This window comes from Anolis carolinensis, chromosome 5 (genome assembly GCF_035594765.1).
Source record: "Anolis carolinensis isolate JA03-04 chromosome 5, rAnoCar3.1.pri, whole genome shotgun sequence".
Lineage (NCBI taxonomy): Eukaryota > Metazoa > Chordata > Lepidosauria > Squamata > Dactyloidae > Anolis > Anolis carolinensis.
The window spans coordinates 93,838,652-93,861,937 of record NC_085845.1 but is presented as its reverse complement, the minus strand read 5'-3'; the positions used below and the strand labels follow the sequence as shown (position 1 = coordinate 93,861,937).

Below are 23,286 nucleotides of genomic sequence, written 5' to 3'. Positions count from 1 at the left end.
TCCTTAGTTTATCCATACCTCACAACCTCTGAGGATGCCTGCCATAGATGTAGGCAAAACGTCAGGAGAGAATATTTCTAGAACATGGCCACACAGCCCGAAAGACATACAACAACCCTGTGATCCCAGCCATGAAAGCCTTCGACAACACAACAACAACGTTTCAAAGGGCTTCAAGGCCACATGCTTAGCCTGTCTTCTTTTAAAATATGTGCTTTAATTGATTTCATATCTAGGAATTATTTAATTTTATTTGACTAACAACTTTGTATATGTACTCATTTTTTTGTAATTTGTAACTTTTGTAATGTGCTTTGGATCCCAGTATTGGGGAAAAGCCAGGATGTAACTGAACAACAGCTGCATCATCATTATCATCATCTATTATTATCAGCTATTATTATGTTTATATTTAAACTTAGAGGATTGACATGAACAGATTATGATAAGATTGAAAAAAGGTGTTGAGATTTATGTGGAGAAAGAGCAGATATATGAATGATTACCTAAAAAACTGATGTGGGCAATAGCCTGAGACATCAGTTCCTAGTTTATGCTACAGCAAAGTTCACCTACCACCTTATCACATTGAGTGTCGTAGGACACTTCAGCCTCTTTTCAAACATAGAGAGGCACTGAGGTCATCACATGAGTTAAACTACTTCTGGGTGTCATGCATAGCCCTCTGTGGTTGAAAAGAGGCAGAAGTGTCTGGAAAGAAGGGAACCCCAGCATCAACCTAATCACATTGGGAAATTTCCCCCTTATAGGAAACTTCAGCCTCTTTTCTAGTATGGAGAGGCATGGAGCTCATCACATGTTCCAGGGTTGAAAAGAGGCAGAAATGTCCTGAAAGGAGGGAACTCTGAACATGGGCCAGCCATCGTGTTCAGAGCTCCTACTTCTTATTACCTGCCCAACTATCCCTTGTATCCTATAGTATGCAGAACAATATGATTCCATGGAAAGAAATGGTTTTAACCTGGAGCACTGTCTCTTGTATCCTATGGGGTTTGGGGGCAGAACAATTTTATCCTATGGAAAGAAGTGGTTTTAAACGTTCTGTCTCCTTCAACATAAAGAGCTTTGGGCAGGGCAAGGGATCTCTTGGTTTTTGGATATTGTTTCTCTTGATTAAAAGAAAAAGTAATACTGACCTCGTAATGAATGTAAGATGAATTATGTTTTAATGATGTTTTAACTTAATTAATTCAATGTATATGGTTGTCATGTAATTGTTTATATTGTTGATTTATAATTGTTGTAAGCTGCCCTGAGTCCCCCTCCAGGGGTGAGAAGGGCGGGGTAGAAATACTGTGTGTGTGTGTGTGTGTGTGTAGTTTTCACTTGTGAGTGTGGTGGGGAGGCAGAACCCGAAACGGAACTGCTGACAATATAAGAGGGGCTATTCTCTATGCTAAAAGGACAGTCACCCATGTTTTCCTCTTCTGTAAATTAATGTGGATGTTTTATGTTTAAGCTTTATGTTAGCTATAATTTTTGATAGGTTACATTTTATTTAATTTATAGATGTCCTATTACAAATTGTTTTCATATGTGGGGTTATTTTGGGCTATTATGTTTGTATTTGTTGTTGTACTGAATGTTTGCCTTTTTTGTTTGTTGAACTCCACCTTGAGTCCCCTCGGGGAAATAGGTCAGAATATACAGTTTTAGGATGATGATGATGATGATGATGATTATGATCATCATCATCATCATCAATGTAAGAACATGTGATGCCTCTTAAATCCATCTTGCATGCCACAGTTAAAGGGAGTGCTTCAATAAATAGACAGACATAAAGATTGTCAAGGAAGACGAATATGAAAAAACAAAAGCACTGTCTTGCTGAGGGTGCCTAGATGCACAAAAGTCCTTTGTACAGTGTGCAGAAGTCACCATGCTGTTATGATCAGAAGATCTATGCTTTGCAACTCATTCATAACAATAGAATAGAAAACTGGAAGTATGGGATATCATGTTCTCAATGAAAGAGACAATTAATAGCCAAAAGAAACACATCCAATTGGAGTTTTGTGTGTAAATTTCTTTTTCTTTCTATGTGTGTGGTTTTGGTTATTGCTGCAATGGATGAATACGGAGGTTTTTTTAAAGGGTCCATTTATTGTTGAGAGCTTCCCCCCACCTAGGATTTAAATAGGAACAAAAAAAACAGGGGTTCTGTTTAAGAAACTCTTTTAATGCCTCCTTAGTGGCTTTTAAGTTGCCTTCCACAGTCAGAATCTGTATTTTTATGGATCAGAAGAGAGACATCCTATCTAAGGGGATAGAAGTTTGAGATTTTCTTCCATCTGTGTTTTTAATTATAAATAGATGCAGCCTCATTTTTAGCATCTCTAAAACAATACTAGGATTAGTAGTTGAACAGCGAAATATTAGTTTTATTTGAAGTTGTTGTCATTGTTATTGTTTTTTTGAAAGGGAAAGTTGTTTGCTTTGCTGAATTTTCTGTTTCTCTATTCCATTGATATCCAAATATATGATGTGGCTTGGATAGCATTTTTATAGAAACCACAGGAACAAATTAGTTGTGCATCTAAAATACATAAACAAATTTGGATGTGTAGCTTTTTGTAAATATATAGTCAAATTGCCCAAGCATTACTACGTGTAGTTGCTGATCATTTTTTCCCTTCAGCAGAATATAAACAAGATAAATTTAAAGATAGGCTTGGAATTACTAGCCACAGCAGCAAAACTAAAATATCCATTAAGCCTATTGGATTATCACAGCAGTCCTAGGATTTAAAATTTCTGCTTCTTCTCCCTGGCTAGGATGGATTTTGGAAAAGAGCTATCCAGTCTCAAAGGAGGATGAGACATCTATGGATCACTCAGATATACAGGGTGTTTGAAAAAGAACTCCCTATTCACCATTTAATTTAAATGGTGAATAGTGAGTTCTTTTTCAAACACCCTGTATATTGCTGCGAATTATGTTGCCAGTTTCAGGCACCATAGACTTGCCACATAGTTGGCCACTTCAAAAATTACTGCTCTACTTTGAGATTTTTTTTGTTTTGTTATGTTTTTTTGTGTCAGGAGCAACCGGAGTGAGAGAATTGGCCGTCTGCAAGGACGTTGCCCAGGGGACGCCCGGATGTTTTGATGTTTTACCATCCTTGTGGGAGGTCTCTCTCATGTCCCCGCATGGAACTGGGGCTGATAGGGGGAACTCATCCGCACTCTCCCCGGGTGGGATTCTAACCTGGCAGCTTTCAGGTCAGCAACCCAACCTTCAAGTCACAAGACTTTTATCCCTTGGCCAGCGAAAGCTCCTTACTTTGAGGTAACCAATATAATAGCAACACAACATAAGCTCACAATTGCTGGAAGAAGAACATGGCTGAGACTATCAAAGTCTATGGTACACTCCATCACTGATTAACCTTCATGTTGTAGTACAGAAGCAGCTAGCTTTGTAAGATTATCAAATCAATTGGGTTGGAGATCTCTTTTGTTTTTATTTACTGTGCAGTGCACTGTTTACATCAGTGGAACTCTCTCCCCCAGACTGTGGTGGAGGCTCCTTCTTTGGAGGCTTTTAAGCAAAGGCTGGATGGCCATCTGTTGGGGGTGCTTTGAATGTGATTTCCTGCTTCTTAGTGGAGGGTTGGACTAGATGGCCCATGAGGTCTCTTCCAACTCTACTATTCTATGATTCTATGATTCTATGATCATGTGATGCATGATAATTTGTTTCAAGGAAGGCAGTCATTAGGAAATGCAGTTGGTGACAGAGAAAGGACACTTAAAATCCCACAGAACTGACCTGAACTTTATCATGGTTTTGGGATCTTGGATGAAAAAGGTTTATTGGAGCTAAGTGAAATCATATAGCTAGAGCCCTCGTGGAAAGAGGCAGAAAATCCTGAGCCTTTGGAGCAATAGTGACAGTAAGTCAGGAAACCATCCCTCAGTCCTTGTAACATTTAGTTACAAGGTTGGATCATGTGAAATTAGTGTCTGACATGATCATAAGATATATTGAAGATCATGGCCAAGTTTAAAAATTATAGCCTCAAGCATTAGGCAAACTACACATTTGCTGAAAACACAATCCTCTAGGGGGTGCAGTTGAGGGAGAGAGGAGGCACTTGCACTGGGGACCCGGGCCAGTGCTGGAGGAGGAGAAGGAAAGGGGGGTGAGGCTGCCGCCTCCCTCTCCTGGCTCCCCTCCTTCCTCCTCCTGCTCCTCTCCGTCCTTCTCCTTGGCAGGGAGCCGAAGGTGGCGGATGGCAGCAGTGGGCTCAGCGGCCTAGTTGGGCTGAGGCTTCTTCCTTGCCAGAGGTCCCTGCACCTGCTTGCTGGTGGGCACCAGTGCCATGGGCTTCTTCTTTGTCTTCTGCTGGCTCTACGTCTTCCCCATCTACCACCTGCCTAGCGAGGAGGAGACTGTACGTGGCATGAGGCTCCAACAGAAGGGCAGAGCCTGTATTCACTCTTTTGTGGAAAGATAGGAGAGAGGGAGCCTGTCTGATTTCATTTGGGAGGGCGTTCCATAGAACCAATTAGGAAATGAAACTTATAACCCAGGAACAAAAATTATGCTATATAGTGTAATCAAATCTACAAAAGTAAAATCTGCAAATGTAAAGGGTTGACTGTATTTCAGAGATGGCTCAGAAATGTACAAACATACCTGTCCTGAGTTAATATGTTTCTAGGTATTTAATCAGAGCTACAGACTGTCCTGTGGGATCCTTGTGTTGTCAGGAGCTTTCATTTGCATGGAGTTCCCGTCAATTCAGCAATAGCTTGTCAGCTAGCTTGGAGCTATCCCTGTGTACATGCTTGCATGTTATGAACACAAAACTGACCCTGATGTAGCAATAAATTAAGAAACATTTTACATATGTTTCCTAAGGACTTATCATAGCACACAAAGTCTTAATCTCTAGCAGAAAACAGATAACAATAACAATAGCAATAACTGCTGATAGCTTCCATGACTGTGGAGTTGTGAATCAACTCTAATTTTTATTCCAAACTTTAAATGAGAAATACAAATGAGCTATACAAAGTGCTGAAGGTTTGGGAGTTAAGGAATAAAAAAACATTATCTCTGACACTGAAGCCAGCAGACAGCACTAAATTGGTGCAGGCTGCAACTGGTACATGGCTATGTTCTGTGCTAAACAGACTCAGTTAGATAGAGATAATACATTCAATGCTGACTTGTTTTTCTGCTTACCACTGAGCCAATAATGTTCAGAAATATCAGTCCTGATGTAATGGTGGTCTTGAGATGAACCTAGGGAACGTGTTAAAGCTGTATCCTTGCCAAGGAAATCAGAGGCAGTTCCAGAATATAGGTATTCATCTACAGAAAGAAACAAACAGAATAACATTCTTTATTAGACAGATAGATTGTGTGTATGTATACCCATAGGGTTTTGTTTTCCTTCTTTATGTAGATGTTCCTCAAAGAGTTGTGATGGTTATAATACATATATTGTCTTGCTGGAGTTAAGGTAAAGATAAAGGTTTCCCCTGACATTAAGTCTAGTCCTGTCCAACTCAACTCAATTTCTAAGTTGAAGAGCCGGCGTTGTCCATAAACGCGTCCGAAGTCATGTGGCCAGCATGACTGCATGGAGCACTGGGGAAGTACCTATTGACCTACTCACATTAGCATGTTTTCTAACTGTTAAGTTGACAGAAGCTGGGCTAACAGCGGGAGCTCACCCCTCTCCTCAGATTTGAACCACTGACCTTTTGGTCAGCAAGTTCAGTAGCTCAGTGGTTTAACCCACTGCACCACCAGGGGCTGCTTTGCTGAAGTTAATAACCATTGATTTATGTATTTACTGGAATTGAGAGTCTTACTGCTGGGTTAGGCAGCATTCTGTTTTGAATAGTAATTCTTCGAAGTTTTATCTTGGGCATGAAGCCAAATTTTCTTAATCTAAATATGAGATTCAGGGGCATATATGCACCTACTTACTTTATTTCTGCTGTCAATATAACTGCTAAATTTACTGTTGTTCTACTGAAATGTCATAGTTGAACAGCAACCCTCTACTTTCCTTTTAAAACAAGGCACCCTGTTTTGAACAAGCCACAGGTGATGATATTAACTTAAGGTGAAGAAATGCATTATATAAAGAACTTTATCACATGAGCAGTAGTAAAGCAGGTGAAACCGTCGGCAATCATGGGACACTGAAAGGAGCCATCAGGCTCTGTTACATCCTGTCATTATGTTCCTCCTTCCTCCTCCTTATGTTCCTCCTTTGGGCTCTGTTTCTCTGTGCTGCTGGCATGCTGCTGGCACAGAACTCCCCATAACCCAGCCAAAAGTATCCCTGTGTCATATAATGGGCTCCAAAGGACTATGTGTCAGCAGTGTGCTGGCAGGGCAGAGAAGTGGGAAGAAGATGCTTTTCAGTATCAATGTGATGAGGTGACAAAACAAATATAATATTAATTTTATAGATATTACAGATGGAGTGGGGGAGATAAATCTACAGATGTTGCTTCTGACAACATTTATGGTTTTAGTATCCTATCTATGAGCCTCTGGAGGAAGAACGCTTCTTGGTAAAATTCAGTAGCCTTCATGCATTTACATTTTGGTTCTTCTGCAACAGATCTGACAATTAAAAGTTTGCAACTTTTGACAAGATTGTTCCTCCATTCAATGATCACAGCACATTTGGGAAAGTAAAAGACACAATGAAGAATGATTGGAACAATTAATGTCTGCCAACTGACAGATATATTCCATGAATGATAAATCAGCAGGGTTAAAAAGAAAAACACAGAAGACAGCCTATCCTTGCTTTAACCTCCGATGACAAAGCTCTTTCAGCACTTGGTTTGTTCTTTGATCTGCTGCACGTTTATTTCCTGGAATCACTTCAAGAATACATATTGTTAAAAGAAGATAAAACAACAGTGGGATAAAAAGTTGTGCCTAAGGGTGCTCTTAGTAAAGTCAATAAGGAAAGGCTTTCAAACAGGCCCACTGTACACAGTATATTTCATTTTTGATTCTTCAAGTTGTTGCTCTCCTTATCCAAGGCTGGCTCAAATTTCCTCCATGCGATCCTTCCAGATGATTACCAGGAACAGTTAATTCAGATGCCTCAGATGAAGCAGTAGAAGTAAAGGAAGACGAAAAGAGTTTCCAGTAAGGCAAAGAAATTTCTTAGTAGAAGAAAGGAACCATGTCTTGTAACCAGTTTCATGGAGAAACTGGATCAGGTAGTACCCACTGGAAGAAACATCTTTATTTCTTGGTATCATCTCCTATATAGAAATTGCTCAAGATACATAATGCTCCTCCAGTATTATTTGAAGTTAATTTCACTTTGACTGACTAATTCAAATATTCACTTAACAAATGAATCCTAGACAATCTACTGTATATACTCATGCACAGGTTGAGGGCAGGTTCTGGGGTCAAAATTATGAAATTTGATATGACCCATGGATATGTGAAAGTTATTCCATGGAGAGTGAAAAGCATCAATGGCAAAAAGCAGCTGTCACTGCCATTTTCCCAGCTAGGCATTCAAAAGGGCCAGAAATGGCAATCAGAGAAGAAAGATTAAGTAAGGTCAGTGGTTTTTTGTTTTTTTTCCCCAGGATGGATGAAGCTTCCATCTTTTATTATGCTACTCAAGAGAAAGAGATGCTTCTTTTCAAAATGAGAATAAAGGTACAGTACTCACACTGACTCATGAATAAGCCAAGCCAGATTTTTAAACTAAAATTTATACACGAGTTTTTAAGTTCTTTGGACCTCAGTTTTTTTCTAGCACAAATCTTTTTGTTCGTAGCACAGTTGAGCATTGACAGAGAACAATATATACACACCACTATGTCTGATTTGTTCATGCCACTGCTGTGATAAACTTATCCACATAAAAGAGTTGAAAATTAAGGACTGGGTTTGTACTTTACCATTGTAGCATAGTTGCTCCAGCTGTATGTACTGGAAGAAAGTTGTTGTGCAACTTTTATTTAAAGCATGTCAATTTTCCTTTTCAGATATTTGTGGTGATATGGAGAAAACTGAGCAAACCACACCATGCACAATAATAAAGCAGATCACGGTGTGGTGGCATTTACCATGAAGAGGGCTTTAAATTCAACGGGGCCTGAACAATTTGGTTTCAAAATCTGGAGAATGCCATGAGAAGTCCACCAAAACTACCACTGAGATAAACAATCCCCAGAGTAAGGATATATTTTTCACCAGAGCTAATTCTGCAATGTTGCCAAATTATGCTGATGGTTCACTGTTTGCTGACTGTGGTGAGAGATTGCCAAAATATTTGAAAATACAGTAGAGTCTCACTTATCCAACATAAACGAGCCGGCAGAACGTTAGATAAGCAAAAATGTTGGATAATAAGGAAGGATTAAGGAAAAGCCTATTAAACATTGAATTACATTTTGATTTTACAAATTAAGCACCAAAACATCATGGTTTACAACAAATCAATAGAAAAAGCAGTTCAATACATGGTAATGTTATGTACTAATTACTGCATTTACGAATTTAGCACATCACAATGTATTAAAAACATTGACTACAAAAACACTGATTACTAAAAGGTAGACTGTGTTGGATAATCCAGAAGGTTAAATAAGTGAAGGTTAGATAAGCAAGACTCTACTGTATTGAAAAAAATCACCAAATATTTGTTTCTCAAGCATCAGGAAATACTGATGAGAACAATAATTGATCAACAAGAATTTCACAGTTCAGGACCCATTCTGCACAAAAAATTGCATATGGCTTGTAAGTGGAGAGAACAACATTTCCTGTAAGAGAAACATTTAACACGCTATGTGGAAAAGATGATAATGTTTTTATGCACAGGAAATACTATTAGGTCTGCAGAGAATTCTGTTTCCAGTGCAAAACTGTTTTCTAATTAGAAAAACTACTTTTTGCTCTCACCAAGAAAAACATAATAATGGAGAATGACATCCTCCTGCAAGATTTACAGTACTGTACCATTATTTGCAGTGTTTGACAATGTTGCCCAAAATAATAGGTGGCAGCTGTAACTGAAGCCAGAGTGTGCTTGAGGAACAAAACCAGATCAATGGGTATACTCTAAACTTCCCTTTCTCTTTTTTCCTTTTTGAATATTTTATTTTTTAAAAAAACATTTAAAACATAATAAAATTGTCTTGTCACATCTTCTATTCCCAGATCTATACCCCCAACCCTCCCATTACTTACATAACATTATACAAATAAAGCACTGTCAATTCTATTACTGCTACATTATTCTAATTTTATCAATTTCATATAATAATTGTTACATATTCAAGCAAAATCTTTCTTGGATGTTTGGTGGTTTAAATTCACCATTGCTTTTACAAATGAAGCTAATAAATGGTTTCCAAGTTTTATCAAATAGATCTTCTTTCTATTCTCCTTTTGCTAATCTTAATTTATAGGTTAACTTTTCCAATAGAGCTATGGCCTCTATCCTGCTCAGCCAATTATTGATTGTCAGATCCTTTAACATTTTCCAGGTTTTCACTATTTCAGGTTTTGCAGCACATAACAGGAGCAGTATAAGATTTTTATTTACCAGATCCTTATTTTCACTTTCAAAAAATAAGCTTCAGTTTTTCTTAGCTGCCATTTGGGATTCTTTTTAAAGAAAGCTAATAGAAGAAACTACTATTTATTTTATATTCAGAATATAATAATACAAATAACGCCTAACTCTGGCTTGGTGGTGGTGGATAAATTATATAGTAATGCTATTTAAACTGTTTTTAATTGTTTTGAAACTGATTAGTTTTGTTACTTTGTAGGTTTAACAGATTTATATGTTTTATTTAATTATTTAAACTTTGTGAGTAGTTGTTATAATTAATTATAGATGTTTTATTCATGGGGCTATTTGTTTATTTTGTATTGTTTTATGACATTGAATGTTTGCCATCCTTTGTTGGAAACCACCCTGAATCTCCTTGGAGAGATGGGGGGGGGGGTATAAATAAGGTTGTTGTTGTTGTTATTATGATGATGATGATGATTATTATTATTATATGGGGTTTTTTTGTTACACACTTACTTTGATATTTTTGAATAAAACTTTTAAAAAGTTCAACCAAATATATATATATATGTGTGTCCTATGACCAGCCTTAGGCTAATTGTTTATGGTCAGGTTTCCTTGCAATTTGTAGATGTTTCTTCTCATTAGAATCCTTGGACCACTATAGATTATTATTGGTTATGTTTAGGTTTATGTATATGTTTTATATGTACAGTTTCCCAGTACATGGTCAATGCAGTAATTGGTTCTACTCTCTGAACCATAAATGTACATCTAGTTCTGCCTCACTATCCATCTATTTTGTACTTGACTACAGTTGGTGGACCTCAAAATTTTAATAACACCCCCCCCCCCCACCAAAAAACCCCCGCCAAATATTTGACATCACAATCTTAGTCTATCTTTACCCGTGTTGGTGCACACAATATTAGAGGTCACTGTGTAAGCCAAAATTCCAGTTTCATTAGGATTGCAGTGCTAAAGCATCTTATGCTTCAGCTACTTCAGTTGCTGAAATACTAACCCCTTTTGACATTTCAGTGAAAGGACAATATATCTCAGAAAACTACTAAACAGTGCAATAAATCATTGACCTTGTCTCAAAGAAAAGAGGTGATAGTAGAATTTTCCAGGAATCCTTTAAAGAATGCTTTATGAACATTTAAAAGAGGTAGGGTACCCTAAGAAAGACAACCCCTATTGTTTTGTTAATAATGGAAGTCTTAGACCCCGGCAGGGTCAGGATTAGAATCATCAATCTCATTATGTCAGCATAAAGGCTGAACATGAGTCATATTCTTTTTATAAATACACTGTGACTGATCCTACAAAGAAATTTAATACACCTTCTTTTCTGCCATAAATAAAAATGTCACGGTGCATCTCTCTTATCTTATATCAAGCTTACAACTTGATAAACAAGACAAGTGGAACAAAACTGTAGTCACTGGTGAATGCATCCATTGTAAATGCTGAAATGAAGAGATTTTGTGACTGCAAGTTTCCAACTCCACACAGTATGATTCAAGGACAGGAAAAAGACAGATATTGAATTTTCACTATATTTTAAGCTTGGATTTTAGCAATACAATTTAGCAATGAACAAAGCACTCTCACATGCAAATATACTTAACAGAACATGCCACAAGCACCAACATAGGAATTTACCTATGAGATTGCCTCCATCTGGCACAAGAAAGAGACAACAAACATTTTTAAGACCACGTTCATTTGAGAAAACATTTATTCTTGTTTTCTTATGTCATCTTCTCTATTGATTTGGATGTTTATATCAGTCAGTTTGAAAATTCTGATGTATCATGTTACACCTTTTCCTCCATACATTTATTTTGGCATGCAGTTTTGCCTTAATATTTATGCAAGTAGTTACTAAAATGCATTTTGGAAGTGACTTCACAAGCTGAAAACTTGGTTATGTCAATGTGCTTTTGACTAATTCGGTATAAACTGACAGTGTCCTTGCCTCCACCTATAACCAGCTACTGTTCTTTACTCTGGTCCATCTCATCAGTGTTCTGCTAGTTATTGCACATTTATAATTTTAACCGCCTGCCTCTAATTTTTGAATATGCTCACTGTGTCTGGCTATCATTGTTGAGTTGCTTTTATCTGATTTTATTTAATGTTTTTATGAGTTTATACGATTATAAGTTAAATGTGCCTATGCTGATTTATTTTATTGTGTACTACTGGGCTTGGTCCCCATGTCAGCCACCCGAGTCCCTTCGGGGAGATGGGGCGGGATATAAGAATAAAGTTGTTGTTGTTGTTATTACATAGTATGACACAGCAAAGGAGATATACATGCTGGATTTCATTTCACAAGATCACAAGCTGAACACTTCCTAAGTGTTTAGAACTGTGTGATATTGTTATTATTGTTGTTATATTGTTATAGCTGTCTTTAAATCCCTGAAAAGCAGTCTATGATCTGAATTAAGAAAACATCCAAGGAAGCTTGTCCTTACTGTGGATTGGATTTGTTACCTTTAATAATGATGTCACCTACTCAAATCCAATTACTTATGTAGCTCTGTGACATTGCCATGCTCAATATGTTTTCACTAGGCTGGTGGGATTATACATTGAATGAAAAAAAGAATCTGAAACCAATATGTGTTTTGGGAGGGGGCGTAGTGGGGCCCCTGGAGCAAGGCATGAGGGAGAAGGCAACACAGCCATGTTGTAACTATTTTTTGTTTCCACTGAATATTTGCAAAAACCTCAAGCCTTTGTGAGTATTGAGATGAAACATTCATAACAGCTTGAGCCCTTTAGGGGTAAATAGTTGGAATGCTTTTGCATCCCTGGTTTGCTTTATTTATATGCTGTTCTTCCAAAAGAACCCAGCACAGATTAGGGCAGTTTCCTATCCAGGCAGCATACAGGAATCTAACTGCATCATACATTATCAGATCATATGTGTGGCCTTAAGTATTAAATTGTATCATTATAAGCATCATTTTTTTACTTTTAACACTATCATCACTAACACTATCATTGTCTTGATATTAAAATAGCTATTACCACTTTCAAATGTGCAAAGTACTTAAACATTTGCTATTACCTACTTTCACATCAGCCTCAGCTTGCAGAGACCTTATCATAAAGTATTTTTTTTGTCAAAGTTATACAGAGGAGGTTTGTCATTTCTTAGACTAAAAAAGTATGACTTGCCCAAAGTCACCTGTCGGATTTCCATTGCTCAGCAAGGATTTGAAACCAGAATTCTTGTCCAACACGCAAACTGTTATAACACTCTGGCTTTGCACATGTATGTACACTGCTATGTTGCAATCCTTATAACAAGCTTATATGTAGAATCTCATTATTATAAATATTGCAGATTGGAATATGAAACTGAAATTGGTATGACTGGCACCTAGTGACCTTTGTGTCAAGGACTTCAGGTTCACAAACACCAATCAAATCTAGTTCTTAAATTCAGCGGCTTTATGCTATGATGCAGTTCACTATATCAAAAACAAAACTCTTACCTGCCATGACAGATGCAAAAGGCTGCTGGGGATCAAAAGGGCATTTCAGTCTACCAGACTCCAGGTTCTGAGCATCAAATCTGAACACTACGTCCTGTACATAAAGGGCATATTCATTAGTCAGGTATCTCAGGCAACAGAATGCTTAGTTTCAGATATAAAGACTCATATACTAGCATTTATTAGTATACTATAGAAGCATTTAGCTCTAATTCTCCTTGTCGTCTGAGTCATCTGGGCTTATGAAACATGCTGAACCAGTGTCTGGATGCTGTAATGGGCTGGATGAAGGCTTGTAAAATGAAGCTGAATCCTCATAAGACAAAAACTTGATGAATTGGTGGTCCTTGGATTTGGGATTTGCCTACATTACCTACCCTGGATAAGGCCATACTTCTATGAAGGAGCAAGGACATTGTTTGGGAGTCTATCTTTGTTTCTGGGGGCTTAGACTGCTTGGGACTTGCTTCAAGTGATCCACTAACTATGGTGTTTTCTGGACAGGTATAATCACAATAGTCCATGCACTGGTAATTTCTTAATTATAGAACTACAATGAGGTTATCTTTGAAGATGAGTAAGAAACTACAGCTATTATAAACTACAGATGCTGAACTGCTTCCTAGGGCCCCCCTTACACACAGCCCTATATCTCAGAATGTCAAGGCAGAAAATCCAACATAATCTGCTTTGAACTGGAATATATAGCAGTGTAGACTCAGATAACCCAGTTCAAAGCAGATATTGTGGCATTTTCTGGGATATAGGGCTGTGTAGAAGGGTCCCTAGTCTTCAATTCAGATATCATATAACACCAGTTCTGAAGCAATTGCACTGGTTGCCAATACATCTCCAGTCTGAATTATAGGTGCTGGTGATAATATATAAAGCCCAGAGTCAGACATGACTAGACTTAATGTCAGGTGAAAACCTTTACCTTAATGTTTTGGGACCACAATACTCGAGGGAGCATTTCTTTCCATACATGGCCACATGAAAATTGAGATCTATTGGAAATGTCCTCCTCTGTGTCCCACCAGTAGGAAAAAATACAATGTGTGAGAACACAGATGACTTTTTTTTGTGGTAGCACCCTAGTTATGGAATTTCCTCCCCTTGGAGCTCTGACTAGCACTAATCTTGGTACAATTTCTGCATCAAGCTAAAACTTTTAATTAAAGTGTCTGATGTTACACAGGATGTACATCTCTTTGGTCATACTATTCCAAATGATTTTGTCAAGTTTTAAATCATTTGGTTAAAATTGCTAAACTATTTTATTTTGATTGTTTCAGACTAATGTTATCATTCATTGTTCTAAATTTACTTTATTGTAAGTTTCCATGAGATCTTTGACTATATAGCATTACATATTTTAATCAATTAACTGTTTAACAAAAAGATATGGAACAGAGTTGGGCCAAACCCTAAGTCTGTTTTTTTTCCCCTACAGCTTTCTACTGCTTGCTAATATTTTATTTCCAGGTATAGGTTTCCATTTACTTCACAGAATCCCTGGATCACATACAAACTAAAAAGTCTACTTTATCTTAAAATTATGTTGAGGGAGGTATGATTCGGAAAGGCTCAGTAGTGAAAAGTCTATAGACAATAAATTAGCATTGGTGTTTCTGTCAGAGTGTGGGCCTTGAACTCAACTGGCTTATTTCTGTTGCTTGTGAAAAAATATTACACAAGCAAATAAGACTTGAGTTTTGGTCCACAAATGGCCAGGCAGGATAGAAACAACCAGAACCTCTATGCATTTAATACTACTGTGGAGTTAATGACTATAGAATTCAAGGTGCAAGTGAGGATATGGATTTTTTTCTCACATGTGCACATATCAACCACTGGTAAACGGCACAGGTGAGCAAGTTCAATAAGGCTTTACATGTGCAAATTAATTCAAGATGACAAAAACATATGAAGAACAACAAATTCATGTTGAGTCACAGGAGCTCCACACTTGTGATATTTTTCTATTGTAACTATTGTACTTACATCTTTTTCCCTTAGGAATAATTTGCAAGGACTCTAGTATTCTTCAATATCACTTCAGATAAACAAATTTAACAATTTTATATCCTTAAAATGACCAAAAACCTGAAAGGTTGGGGCAGGACAACTAATGGCTATTAACTGCAGTAGTCAAATGGTAACACCATGTCTAACTTATTCTGTCTTTGGATATAAGATACTGTGAAGAAATAATGGGGAAAGCTTTCACAGATATAGCCAATTTGTGAGTTTCCTAGAGGCATCTAAATGAATGACAGAGGAGATAGAACTCTAGATAGAACCGGGCAAACCTATGCCTTTAAGTCTGTATGTTTACTATATCAGAAGTCATGGAGACCTTACCTTCATGAAACGCTAATGAAATTTGGCATCATGGGGAGAAGGTCTAGCTTTTTAATCTCATGGTGGTACGATTTCAAACCAGATTGAAGGTGTATAACTTCCAGCCAGGCATTTATAGAAAATGATATCAGGCTGCAGGTAGTTGGCAGGTCCAAACACTGACCAGCAGGTATGAAAAACTCATTAGAGAAAGGAATAACATCTTGATCTTTTGCTTTGCCAACAAAAGATAAAAGTCAAGACTTCAAAATCTTATGATAGTGTTGTGGGGTCATTATAGAAATTAGTATAATATTCATCTGGTCTTTTGAAGTTACAAAACTAAATAAAAAGAACTTGGCAACCCTTAGCAAAACATTGTTTTATGTAAAGAAAACCTATGCTCACTTCTAAGAACATTAAGATTAATTTATTCTTCTTTGTTTTCTTTTTTTCTTTGTTTATGTCTTTATGGAGTACTGATCGTGTGTTTCAACTCTAGGGTAGAGAAACAAAATCATCCCTGTACTATGAAAGCTTTAATTTAGAATTTAACCCTAGTAACAATAGAACTCCTAATTTCTGTAGCAACTGTGGTTTACTGATACCAAATAATGCTATTCAATTGATTTATATACTATTATTTGGTATGAGTAAGTGTGAAATATTCTTTACAATTCTTATTGAATTTAGCCAGTCTATAACTTTGAGCCCCCAATGGTGCAGCGGGTTAAACTGCTGAGCTGCTGAACTTGCTGACCAGGAAGCGGGCAAGTTCCTGCTGTTAGCCCCAGCTTCTGCCAACCTAGCAGTCTGAAAACATGCAAATGTGAGTAGATCAATAGCTACCGCTCCATGCAGTCATGCCAGTCACATAACCTTGGAGGCATCTATGGACAATGCCGGCTCTTCGGCTTAAAAATGGTGATGAGCACCAAACCCCAGAGTCAGACATGACAAGACTGAATGACCTGTCATTCAGTCTAGTCATGTCTAACTCTGGGGTTTGGTGCTCATCACCATTTCTAAGCTGAAGAGCCGGCATTGTCCATAGACACCTCCAAGGTTATGTGGCCGGCATGACTGCATGGAGACGTACCTATTGATCTACTCACATTTGCATGTTTTCAGACTGCTAGGTAGGAAAACCTTTACCATTTATCTATAACTTTGAGGAACACATGAAATACAGATAGTGATCTAGAAAGATTCATATTTCAGCAGGGATTTCAAATGAAATTCCTGTCCCAATTCGTGCTGCAGAACATTATATCTAAAGTATTGCATTACTCACTGAAATGGACCTGATGATATTCTTTTAATATTTTGCCTACTGGGGAAAAGCCTTGTAAGGCATCTGGCCTGAAGTGTGTTCTTTACACAATCAGTCATCTGAAAAGCAAATCTATGTAGAACTGTATCAATCACCTTGTTTGAACATAGGGGTTTGCCAACATGTGATATGCACACATCAGAAAGTGTGAGAACATGAGTTCTAACACAACTGGTAAAAATCTGAACATTACTCTGTTGTTTATATAAAGGGTTGTCAGATCATTTTTTATACAGCCATAGACCATTTTCCAGGGAATGATGGATGCTAGGGAAAGTTAGAGCCATACCCTGTCATGCACCATTTGGGAATGGATTAAATTACCTCTTTGTGTGTTCCAAGCTCTATGTAGCCACAGACTGGGTGGAAAGCTCCCGTACCGCAGACATAAACATGAGTCCTGTTGTAAGGCTGGAGGACTCGGATGAAGTTGGCACATTCTGTCTATTGTGAAAAGAATACCAGTTAATCACCAACAGTGGAAAATTCACACAGCATGCTGCTATATTTTTAGTGACCAGGAAAACATGGCCCACAGGATCCAAAAAGGTGATAATAACATGGAGAAATTTCACTGACTTTTAAAGTCTATGACTATGGTGTTTATTGTTTTAAAGTATCATTTTATACCAGGCTATCACTATATTTAATAATGGGTTGACATTTTGATTGCTGGACCATGATTGGAAAGACAGCCAAATGACAAATCGTTGTATGTTAGTCTAACGTCTGAATAAAAAAAAAAATAATGCTCCACACCAGAGGTGCTGCACCCAGTAAACTGGGAGGGATTTCTAAGTTTTATGAAGTAATATGGACACAAAATAAAAGTAGAAGTTTGCATAAGAGATACACTTTGCCTACTGCATATCTGAAACCTTAAACCTGGGACTGAATTGAAAATTGTGATAGTCCATTTTGGCATGATGTCGGTACTGAGCCTTTGTGTGAGTCCAGTAATGATTGAGAAAATGGAGTAACCGTGACTGGTGGTAAAGGTGGGAGAAATAATGAAATGGAGCACATTTCTGGCAAGAAGGGTTAGGGGACCATAGTCATACTTCTGAACTGCAACATGGCTGGTGTTGGTTTTAGTCCAAAACAAAATCCATTATCCTACTTTAGCAATTACAGATGCATTTTTCATTAACATATATTCTGCATTAACATATTCAGCTCCCAACCTCTTAGGTTAAAGGAATTTAAGCAGTAGTCCACTACTTTCACATCTCTGACTTTTTGTTTGCACAGTTCTGTATAACCAGCATCAGGGGTCTTAATAAACTATAGATGCTTACTAAAAGCTATAATATTAATCCAGAAATCTCATAGTAGTGATCATCAAGCTGTGCTCAGCACATTCCTTTCAGCAGTTGACTTTTTTCAAAAGCCAGAAATGAAAACAGTAAATTCACATAAATTATCCCTCCTGTAGACTTCAAAGGCTTCACAGTGAATTATGGAGATCAACAAACACCGTTTGGTAATGAATTTTCTTCCTCCACAACATTATGAACTGTTGCTACAGTTCACCAACCACTCTTCCTACTCTGGTTTAGTCAACATTCATTCTTGCTAAAGTCAGCTGAGTTGGAGTATTCATTACAAACTAATCATTGTGAAAGAGGATACGTAGAAACTCTGCCTTATCAAAGCTTTTTCTTTTGCAGATCAATTATTCTTTATCATCCAGTAACATTTTCACGGCATTTATCAAATTGTAGAATCATAAAGAAACCAAACCTGGTCAATTATTTTCCTCTGAAAAAATGGGAAGAGGTGAGTGGAGGGGAGCACTTTGGGGGAAGGTCTGGAAATGTTTTGAAAAGTTCATTGACATGATGTGTGTTGTTCTGATGGGTGATAGCAGTCAAAACAGTACACTTTTATTTGGTTCTTTCTTTAGTAAACATATTTGATGGTATATCCACTAGTAGGCCACTGCTTTGCTAAATGCATACATTTCAATGATAGAATATTAGAATACACACACTGTTATGGAGGAAGTGAACACCAACTGATGTCTTCTCTACCTCTAACAATTCCTCTAGAACAGTGTTGATTCTTTTATCATTGCAGATAAAATATTCAAAATAATGACAATCAAGATGTCTAGCAACAGCTCTATTGATGCTGCAAGTTTAAATGAAAGCATAAAGTAAAGAAGTTATATCAGATGTTGTAAAAAATGGTAACCTCATCATTATTGAGGTCAACCATGTTTAGTACATAACAATTTCCCTAAAATCTCTTCCCTCATTTACATAGGGGGCATTAGTGTACTTCTGTAACTGTGAATGGAATCACTTTCGTGTATTATTCTCAGGGAAAGGGAATGGCCTACCACAATTTTGTAGTGTGGGAACAAATGGCACTATTTTGGTTATGTAGTACAGCCAAGCTGAACATACAGTCTGCCTGCTGCACCCACAGTTTTGGTATGCATGGATTTCACACCCACTGCTTGAAAATATTCCACCTCCACTCCCAAAGAATTTCAAAAAATTAAACCTTTATTTTGCCATATAATATAAAAGACATTCTACTATTTCATTGTATACATGGGACCATCCATGGATTTTGATAGTCTTCAAACCAAACCACTGGAAATACCTACTGTACATGAAAGCATATGGCACCTTCAATGGGCCTTTGAAGTAATTCTCCTTTTGCACATTGGTCTTGATTTTTAAGGGGAAATAGGATGTAAATAAAGATGAAGAAAAGGAAGAGGAAAACCATGATGGTAACCACCATGAGCACACATTCAAGAACTGATATCCATATCAATGTATACATATTAATTAGCATCAAGTATGCAAGTCATAACTTGGTCCCCCTTCACATAATAAATGAGATAATACAGCACATCTCTTCTACCTACTGAATGGCAACAATTTATACATGTATTTGTTTGTTTCAGATTTGTTGCCTCACAAGCTGGCTCTAAAATGTGCAAAATTTAACAATGCAGTCAGTAACTGCTGATCTTATGCATTTAGTAGTTAAAAGAAAGAAATTATTTTTTATTTTGTATTTTTGTGATCAATTAGCCAATTTGGTACTGTTCCATTATCCGGGCCAAAGTCACAAGGGGGCGCGAGAGAGAAGGACAATCCATTTTACGGGGGGGGGGGGGAGTTGAAGGAGGAAAACCATTTCCCCTGTTTTCACTAGTTATTTCTCCTGCCACTTCCCATGTCATAAACGAGGGTTATTTCCATGACTGGGACATAGGTGGGGGGAATAACAGGAAAACAGGGAGAAATAGTTTTCCTCCTTTGATCCACCCTCCACCCTGTAAAATGGGCTATCCTTCTCTCTCTAGTGCCTCCTTGTTGTCTCCATCCAAATAATGGAACATTGCCACCAATTTTATTTCTATATGTATGATTTATGGATGGAAGAGGTACTCATTTTGTGCAGAAAACATTCAGTGGGATGACTAGGGAGAATCTCCATGTAGTGCCAGAGGCCGCAAAATTCGCAACAGCCTGTCTTGCCATACCTAGACAACTTGTGTTGGGCAATATCTTAATAACTCCAAGCTTTTCTTCATACCTAGCCATCACTTGTGCATGGTACTTACATGGGTATCTTTTCCAGCTAGTTTACACAGATCCACCTTCTCCTTTGCTGCTGGCCAAAATATCTGCAATGCATTGAGACAAAGTTTTTATGATCAGTAGATTTTACTTCTTGGTAAACTATTTACATACTCAGTTATTATCTTCCATCAATGAGATCAAAGCAATAACCTGGGACACCATCCAGATCTAAATTCACTACCCATCTTGGAGGCACAGCTTGGTATGTGGGATAAATTAGACATTAAGTGTGAGTTATTCCTTTTCCCCCTCCAACTTGTATTGAAATTCATGAAAATGAGCACGATGCATACATAACGGAGTAAGAGATAAAGAATTTATTTTTTGGTTTTTGAAAAATAAAAATGCCTGGTGCTTGGCAGCTATTTTGCAGAATATGAGAGAGAGAGGGGGGGGATAGAGAGACAGAGGGAGAGACAGAGACAGAGCTAGGGCATCTGAGGGGACATTCTGAAGGGCACCACAATCCTAGCTATGTGCACTTACTTTGCAGTATATTGCATTGGTTGTAATGGAGTTTACTTCTGAGTAGCCTCATACACAATTGTACCTATTAAGATCAGGCAACTGTAGGAATGTATTTACTGAAAGGTAAACTTTTGAAACAGTATTCTATAGTTTAGAGGGACTGCAGTGGTACAGCAGGTTAAACCGCAAAGATGCAAAACTTGCTGACCAGAAGGTTAGCGATTCAAATCCGTGGGATTGGGTGAGCTCTCATTACTAGCCCCAGCTTTTGCCAACCTAGCAGTTTGAAAACATGCGAATCAATAGGTATCGCTTTAGTGAGAAGATAACAGCACTCTATAAAGTCATGCTAGCCACATGACCTAGGAGATATCTATGGACAATGTTGGCTCTTCGGCTCAGAAATGGAAATGAGCACCACCCCAGAGTCAGACTAGACTTAATGTCAAGGGGGAACCTTTACCTTTACCTATACTATGGTTTATCACAATACTTCTTAAACTGTGGGTTCTGACCCCAAATGGGGTCCACTGATGGCAACTGAAGTAATTTAAATACACCTGGATCATGCAAAAAATTTATCAGTCCGGAAGGGGTCCTGAGTGGAAAATTTGAACAAGCTATGGTTTACTGTAATTCTTTGAAACGGCATCCTACAGCTTTTCTCTTTGTTTTGCTTTCTTTTGTATTTAACATTCAAAATTTCTACATTTTATTTCTACATTTAACATTTTTGAATTTCCATTCTTTTGAAAGATAACACATAAGAATCTTCTAAAAGGAAAGGGGTAAACTTTCCTTGAAAAAACACTCCTTCATTTGCCATTTAAGTTTCAAGAAGAAAAATGTACATGAAAAACAACAGGGGAGTATAATTCCTTGTTTTCGAACCTTGGTTTGATACCACTTTAAATATCATGGTTCAATATGGATAGTTTATGCAAACATCTTTTAAGATAGATTTTTCTGTTCCAAATGCAAGTTTCAAACACTTCTAAAAAGCAAAATCTCATGCTCTACATGTATGATCTATGAATGTGTTCTATAATCTCTATGTACAGACTGGGTGACCAAAACAGCTTATGCAAAAAAACATTTCCTGAAAATGTAATCCATTTATCTTTTTGCCCAGATGTGGTTGAAGCTCCTAGCACTTACAGTTCCTGAATGCTGGCAGCTGGTCAGATGCTTGCAACTCCTTGATAATGCGCTCATTACGACAGACACGGGTGGGTCTTACTAGCTATTCCACAGCGATAATAATTTGTATCCTTGCTTACCCTCCTGAGCAGCCTGGCCTCTCATAAAAATATGCAACTAACCATATTTCAAGACAAATATGTTAAATGTCCTTAGATACATTTTTTCCACATGGCAGTTAAGGGAAGGGACCATACTGTACTCTGTCATTGTGGTTCTATCATTAACTTAGGGGAGTAATTTTGTGGGCAAGCTGGAAACAACACAGACCACAAGGCGGGTGGTTTGCTGTGACCAAGTTTAATACAGACATGTCTGAAGCTATTGCATATTTTTGATAAATGTTAAAAAAGCTCAGCATATCTACATTATACCATTGACTGCATTGGTTGAGATAGTCATTTGCTCAACTCTATAGTATCCCTCTCATATTTGCAAAAGCTCAATATCCACTAGATTGATAAGGTTGGGTATTTGGATTTACAATAAGCATCTGAATTTATGCATGGGCCCAAATTTCACATCAGATAGTTGCATCTGTTAAATGTCAAAGAGTAGTATTTTCCAGTCACCTTACTTATAACAATATTGCTTGCAGAAAAACATTTAATATTTTAATTGATTGCATTAGTCCCTAGTGTCTACCTGTAATGGAAAGCATTTTGTTGGATGACTCTAAATTCCAAGGAGCACAAAGGACACATTTCAGCCCCTTACAGCTCCCAATGTCTGCTGTTTCTTCACACAAAGGGAAGCCCGGAGGCAGAGCTGGGTGGCAGTCAGCCAATGCAAACCACGGTCAGTCTAAACACAGCACAGCATAAACACCACATTTTGACACTTATTTGCTACTGGGGAGTACCTTTCAAGCAATGGGGTCTTTTAAGTGAGTTTGATATACACAAAAATCAGCAGGAGCGGTATATATATTATGGTGGGGGAAGTAGCTACAAAATATAATTAAAAAGAAAGGTGGGCAGGCAGAAAGGCTTTTGAAATCAATGCTCTGAAAGCCAGAATAAATACTCAATATAGGCAGGTTGCCAAAAGACATCTTTTTCCCCCAGGTCCTACTGAGATCCCTACAGATATAAAATAGCAGAGAATACCAGCTTACCTTTTATAGTACTTAAAATGTGCTAGCCTGTGATAAACCCCAGAGAGAAGCTTATCAGGAATAGACCGACTCTGTTGCAAAACTGTAAACAAAAGTTGTATTTTTATCCCTGCAAGTCCCTCAGCAAGAAAAACCA

General features: G+C 37.6%; 1 protein-coding gene across 5 annotated transcripts in view; it reads right to left on the bottom strand.

Moving 5' to 3' along the window:
• sema3d (semaphorin 3D) overlaps positions 1–23,286 on the bottom strand; it is a 374,840-nt gene that overhangs the window by 87,295 nt on the left and 264,259 nt on the right. For all 5 annotated transcript variants that reach the window (XM_062981839.1, XM_062981837.1, XM_062981840.1 and 2 more), the window contains 4 exons: positions 20,347–20,409; positions 17,082–17,201; positions 13,082–13,175; positions 5,219–5,347 (listed from right to left, as the gene is read on the bottom strand). In XM_062981839.1, the coding sequence (XP_062837909.1) occupies positions 5,219–5,347; positions 13,082–13,175; positions 17,082–17,201; positions 20,347–20,409 (406 nt within the window). The remainder of the gene's footprint in view (positions 1–5,218; positions 5,348–13,081; positions 13,176–17,081; positions 17,202–20,346; positions 20,410–23,286) is intronic.